Here is a 6698-nt window from a genome sequence, read left to right as displayed (position 1 = left end):
TGGATCCCTACACACACTTTGAATGGATGGATGAAAGAGGCAGAAATGTTCCCCTCAAGTTGCTCATCAGACACGTGAAAGAATAAAAGAGGAAACAGATAGCAGATGATACCAGGGACAGGCACTGAGGACAAGGAGACAATGAGGTCCAAGAGGACAGGGATGACCTTAGGGTGGCGGAGGGATTGTGCTAAGAGAACTGGAGGTCCTGAGGTCCACATGTGTGAGCTGTCCCTTTGCTCACCACCCTGTGCCCTGCGACCCAGCCCCTGTCCCCAGGTGGCCCCATGAGGAGGTCCACACAGGGTCGGGGTTCAAGTTGACCACCCTGAGCTGGGCGGTGGACTCACGCTTCCAGACACAACACTCCCAGCTGGCTGCAGCCCAGGACCCCAGCTGTGAAGGGCAGAGTCTGAGCGAGTTACACCCTTGAATAGCCCTCTCTCCTTCAGCATGGGAGGGGCCCTTGAAAGTGACAGATGACATGGCCATGGTTAGGTTATGTGATCTGGCAGAAGGCAAGGAGTTTTGCAGATACCATGACATGTCCTTAATGGTATGACTTTGAGTTCATTAAAAGGGAGATTATCTTGAGTGGGTCTGGCCTAATCAGAGGAGTGCTTTAAAAGGGTCTTTCATGAAAGAGAGATTCTCCTGTTGGCTTGGATGAAGCAAGCTACGCTGTGCTCTCGAGCTGTAAGGAGCTGGATTCTACTCAGCCAGTGAGCTTGAAAGAGGACGCTGGGCCTTTGAGGAGGCCACAACCCCGCCATTGCCTCGACGGCAACCCCATGAAATCCTAAGCCCTGGCCAGCTAAGCTTGCCCAGAGTCCTGATCCACAGAAACTGTGAGATAGCAAGCATGTGTGCTGTGTTAAGATGCTACACTTGTGGTACTTTGTTACCCAGTCATAGATAACCCTTGGTGAAGTAAAGGAAAGCCGTAGCACAGGGATTCGGGATTGCTTGGAATCATCAAGAATGATCAGAGGTCAGGGGAGGGTCAAGAGAGGGACCTAAAACACAAAACACGCCATGGAGGATTGTTCGGGGGCACTCGCAATGTCCTATCTCATTTAAACTTGCCTGCCCTTCTAGAAGTAAATATTTCCAGCGTCATGTTACTGGAGGTTGCCATCTTGGAAGACTTCGATAACTCACTCCAGGTCACAGAGGGAGCTCAGAGTTGGATGAAGGGCCTCCTGACACAGGCAGCTCGTGTCCCTCCTCCACCTTATATCACAGGCTCCGGACAGAAGTCCCAGGGTCACATGGTATATGGGACAAAGGCCACCAAGATGGTCAAATAGTAGGACAGAGCTTGGTGGCATCCCGTTGCTGCTCTCATAGCTGCTTGGAAATCTTTTCCCCTCGGGAACAGCCTCTCCAAATTGCTTTCTTTAAAGAAAAAAAAAATGCTTGCCCAGGGAGGAGGAGGAAGGATGAGCTTGCATTAGAGCATATTTATATCCAGAGATAGTCCACACTGTAGGGGGCATAAATCTCAGCGGGCAGACGTCAGCAACTCTGGGCTGCGATGGGAAAATTGACATTTTGGTGACTAGCATTTCCCAAACTCACTCAAAAAAGAAACCAAGCTCCCCTACACACACACACACGCGCACACACACACACTGTCAGACCAGCGGAGGGAAAACAACGCGCTCCTGTCCAACTCCCCTAGGTCACGCAGACCCTTACTTTCAATGCTGGCTCCAGCTGTTTTCATGAACAACTTTCACTGACAAAGAATTCTCTGCCAAGTTGCATGGACCTCTTCACAGCCCTACGGCCCTCAGGAGAAAAATCTGTTTGGGGTTTTGTTTTTGTTTTTGTTTTAATGTGTTTTTTCTCTACTCGGATCACCTTGCAATGTTCCCTATGTCACTGATCTCTTCCCCGAAGAGCACCTCTCGGCCACAGGCAGCTCGAAGTTACTGGCATTCCTCCAGGCTCCCGGGCTCCTGGGTTCCCAAACCCCAGCCTCTTGACCTCTTTCTATCGAAGACCAGGAGCCTGGGGCTTGACTGAGGACAGGAACAAGCTGGGAGGAGGAAGGGGGTCACTCTGTGTTGGAAGAATAATATCTCCTCTCCCCACTGCTCACATTTCAATCCCAGGGATTTGTTACACTCCATGGCAAAGGGGGAATGAAGGTACCAGATGTAATTAAGGTTGGCAATCAGCTGACCTTGCAATCAGATTTATCCAGGGGGGCCCAATGTAATCACAAGCATCCTAAAAGCAAGGAAGAGGGAGGCAGAAGTGGGGCGTGGGGAGATCCGAGTCACCAGAGGGGTAAGGTCTAATGTCCACCACTGCTGGCTCTGACGATGGGAGAAAGGCACCACGAGCAAAAGAGCATGGTTGGCCTCGAGAAGCTGGAACGGGGGGTAGGAAACCGTTCTCCCCCAGATCCTCCAGAAGGGACCGTAGGTCTGACCGTACCTAGATCTTAGCCTGTGAGAACCCATTTCAGACTTCTGACCTCCAGAACTGCAAGGTAATAAATTTGTATCATTTTGATCCACAGAATTCGCAGTAACTTGTTACTGCAGGACTAGGAAAGTAACGCACTGTGTACTGTGTGGAAATGGAACATGGTCACCCAGATGCTCCAGTACCTTCCACCGGCCTGGACACCCCCTCGCGGCCAGGACGCAGTTCCCAATGGGAACATGGCTGGGATTGCTTTGCCTCCCTTCTGACCCAGGCAGGGACCGACCTCGCTCAGAAGGCTTGTACACAAAGGACTGGTCTGATCCAAAGAATGGAGGCAATGATCAGAGAATTCCAGCAGAGGTCTGAACTCAGGGCACCAGAAGTTGTCCCAGGAGCTTGTCCTATCGGGTCTTCACGTGTCACCCCCTAACCTTTTAAGGGTTACGTTCTCCTGAGACCTAAGCAGTTATGTATGTGATCCAGGAGATCTGGGGCCCATGCGTGTTGAAGGTTATAAATCAACTCAACCCAACATCATGTAGGTACACAGTTTGGGTTTTATTTTCGGTGCCATCACCTACTGAGCGAGCTTCTTGAGAGCAGAGCCTGTTGCACTCCCCGATGAGCCTTCTTTGGTGATGAGGAGCCAATTCAGATCAGGTAGAGCTTATAACCCCTGGCACATTCTAGACGTCCAATAACTCCGTTTGGGCTTCAGAATAGATTTTCCCCCGAAGGAGGGACTCATGCGTAGGAAAAGCCTAGAGCTTTTGCAAGCTAAGCCCGACTCCAGCTCTGACCCCCTCCCTCGCTCCTGAGACCCTCCCTCCTTGAGTCCCACCCTCCTGCCCCCCCACGTCCGTTCCACTGCTGTGTCTTCCCCCAGAGGGAGGGCCTTGCCTCCCCGGGCCGGATCCGCGCATCCACCCCGGGAAAATGAAAGGCTTTTCCGTTTCCCCCCGCCGCTCCGCTCTGCCTGCGCCCCCGAGGCCCGGGAACGCGGAGAGAAGGTGGGAGCGCGCTGGGTCCGGAGCCCCACTGGGCTCCCCGCGTGCGCGCGCGCTTCCTGCGCCGCGGGGGGCTCCTACCCACCCCCGCGCAGCCCCTGCGCCCCCGCGCACCGCCCACCCGCCGCCGGCCGGGACCCCGCTCCCGCCGCTCCCCCGGGCGGCCGCCGGCTCTGGGCCGGGCTCGCCGCGCCTGATTGGCTGAGCTGCTGTCAGGAGTAAAAAAGTATCGGGTGGCAAACTTGAGCCCTTCATAAAGGCGTGGTGGCGATACTCCGCGGTCGCTGGCAGCCTATGACATCAGCCGGGCACGCCTGGGATGCCGCCGCGGCCGGCCGGACTCGGCGCAGGAGGAGGGTCCCGCCGGCTGGGAGTCAGTTAGCCCCGCGCAGCGAGGGGGGAGCCGCCAGCTGCCTGGGGACACCGGTCTCGGCCGCCGGCCGCCGCGGTCCTCCTACCCAGGGGCGCTCCCGGAGAGTTGGATGCGTTCTGGGTTGTTAGCTGCGCTCCGCTGGGCTCCCGGGAGCCCGTTCCTGGTGGAAAACAGGGGGCGTCTGGCCAAGGGACCAGCGGCTCGTTGAGGCTCAACATGACACTCCTGGGGTCTGAGCATTCTTTGCTGATTAGGAGCAAATTCAGATCAGGTAGGGCTAAGTCGCTTAGCATTCCTTGTTAACTTTCCTCTTCTGCAGCTCACAACTGCTTCCCAACCAGTGTTCCAAAGCCGGCCGTGGCTCCTTCCACTTCGTCCCCCGCCAAAGCACAGTTTTGAAAGTGAAGACTTTTATTTGACTTTGGGGTTTGGGGAGGGTTGGGGGGCGGGAAACTCAAATGTCTTCCGTTTTCAGTGCTTTGAATTGTTGGATGTGATTTTTGTTTGTTTTTATTTCTTTTTTTTTTTCTGTATCTGTGAATAGAAATTTTGGAGGGGTCCATCCGAAAGGAAGGACTTTGAAAATGAACAAATAAGGGATTTCAAGTTGGAGAGCTACATAATATCAGTTGTAACTGCTGAGAAGATGAACCTGACGCTGTGTATTAATAGATACAGGGTCACTTAAAATGTAGCTAATCCAAACAAATGTATTTCCCAAAAAAGTCACTTGGGGGAAGTAAAAATAGCAAATTTGGAGCACACCAAGTATTTAGGATGACATCACTGTAGAAAAAAAAAAAAAAAAGTCCAGTGCCACAAATATTTTTTCCCAAACCATCTGATATTTATAAATGGAGAATTTCCCCCCCAAAATTTCTGTGTTAGTGGCGCATACAGAAACTTCTCAGAGAGGACGCGGAGTGAAGGTGAGTGGAAGGGAGAGCCGGGAAGTCCAGCCGCTCGCCATGAAGGGTTGGTCTAGGCGCCCATGGAAGGTACCAACGTGTGGGTCCCCACGTTTAGGCAGGGAGACGCTCGCCCCCTGAAGTTCTTTCTCAGTAGCACTGTGTGTAATATTGGCTTTATAAAAGCGGCGACAAACCACTCAATAAATGGCAGGATTCCTACTTAGAAGGTGGATTACTTTGAGAACTCCTATGTGAACATTCCCGGTTAACAGGTGGTCGATGGTAGGATGCCGGCCTCGTTTACGATGATTCTCCGCAGCTTTGCTAAATGGGACCACTCAGTGTTTTCACTTGGGATTCGTGTTTCAAAAGTGGGTGTTGGAAAGTAAGGGTCATCTGGGAGTTCCTTAGACGCTTCTGGCTTTTAGATAATCTGTGAGGTCTGTTGGGGGTTTTCTAAGGCTCTGTACTGTTGAAGGGAGATGACCATTCAAGAGTTTCCGCGCCGGCGAGCCTCGGTGCCCTGAGGCTCTGGGGTGAACCTGCCAGGCGTTGGGTTCCACAGCGGATGATGTCCTTCCTCTCCTTTCCCTGGTGAGGTGCGCTGGTTGGTCTGTTAATCCGCCAGAGACCTTGCTTCTGCTGTGTAATGTGGTCAAAACGGCAGGGCAACACTGCCACCTTTCTGAGGAAGAGAAGATGCAGATTGGTTTTTGCAAAAAGCTACGCTGATTTGGGATGCGCCCTGGCTCTGTCCATGGAAGGGGCAGGGGAGGGGCTGGTTTGTCTCTAAAAGGAGTTGAAGTACTTGGTAGGAGCACTGCACAACAGTCTTAGGGAACTCATCAAGGAATCCTTCCTTGGGGAAAGCGGAGGAGAGGGAATTCCTAATTCCTGATTTAGCGCGTTAGTGGAGTCCTGGTGTCTCCCAGGTAGAGCCTGGAGCTTCTGAGAATTCCAGTTGCCTACTCGCACTCGCGTTCTTTTTCTTTTTCTTCCTTCTTTTCTCTCTCTCTCTCTTTTTCCCCCTTTTTTTCTTTTCTTTTCTGCTAAGCTTGGACAGACTTTTGCATCACAGCAAAGGGTAGCTTCGGGAAGACATGATATCAACATACAGAATAAGGGCATGCTTAATTCTCCAGCTTTGATAAACAGCCCAACTGGGGTCTGGAAATGGACAAAGCACTTTGGTGACTGGAGGTACAAGGGGCTGATAATCTCCTGAAAGACACACACACACAAAAACAAGCAGCATGGGAAACCAAGTAAATGTCATGTTGCAGACCTCGATGATTCTTCCTGGATATAATTACATCAAGTCTGGCTGGCTGTACCAGCTTAGACCTTGGGTAGGCAGCCTGCTAGCAAAGAGGGCCGGCCTCTTCCTAAGAGAACATCGTTTATTCTGTGTTTAACAATGACTGGGAAAACCTCTTCTCTGTTTTCATTTCTGCTCTGTTTGCTTTTTTCTTCTTTGCTTTCAGGAGCTACTCCTGATGGAAATTCGTAAAACTCTGTCCCACTGCTGGTGTTGGGTTTGCTGGTAGACCTTGGCGTGATGTGTCTAATTAAAATTATTTCAAAAAATAATTGCAACTAAATTGTTCTCTGATCACAGCAAGATGTCCCATGTTTGTGGGCTCGTTTATAAGTGAGCAGATGCCAACCAGCTTTCTGTAAACTATGCTCACATGTCCTTGTTATTAAGGACAAAAATCCTGCTAGTGGAGCAGTAAACTGGGATATTTTGCATGTTTTAACATATTTAATGATATAAACTCCTCTTACTTGAGAGGCTGTGGGGTTTCATGGTTGAGTGTGCGATTGTGGAGCCAAACTAGCTGGGTGTTTTGCAGGCGTCTCTACTTTCCAGCTGTATAACCTTGACCTTAGATAAATGTCATAATTCTCTCTGCTGCAATTTGCTTTATCCGAATAATGGTGGTTATATGGTGGTTGCAAGGA

General features: G+C 51.3%; 1 protein-coding gene across 1 annotated transcript in view; it reads left to right on the top strand.

Annotated features, from left to right (window-relative positions):
- Positions 1–3728: 3728 nt before the first annotated feature.
- The window catches only part of MYOCD (myocardin), a 98314-nt gene continuing 95344 nt past the window's right edge, over positions 3729–6698 (top strand). The window contains exon 1 of the mRNA XM_080826955.1: positions 3729–4093. Within this exon, the coding sequence (XP_080683081.1) occupies positions 4039–4093 (55 nt within the window). The 5' untranslated portion in view covers positions 3729–4038. The remainder of the gene's footprint in view (positions 4094–6698) is intronic.

Source organism: Martes martes (genome assembly GCF_963455335.1).
Source record: "Martes martes genome assembly, chromosome: 16".
Taxonomy (NCBI): Eukaryota; Metazoa; Chordata; class Mammalia; order Carnivora; family Mustelidae; genus Martes; species Martes martes.
Note: the sequence above shows the minus strand (reverse complement) of the source record. Positions and strands in the feature narration are given on the sequence as shown.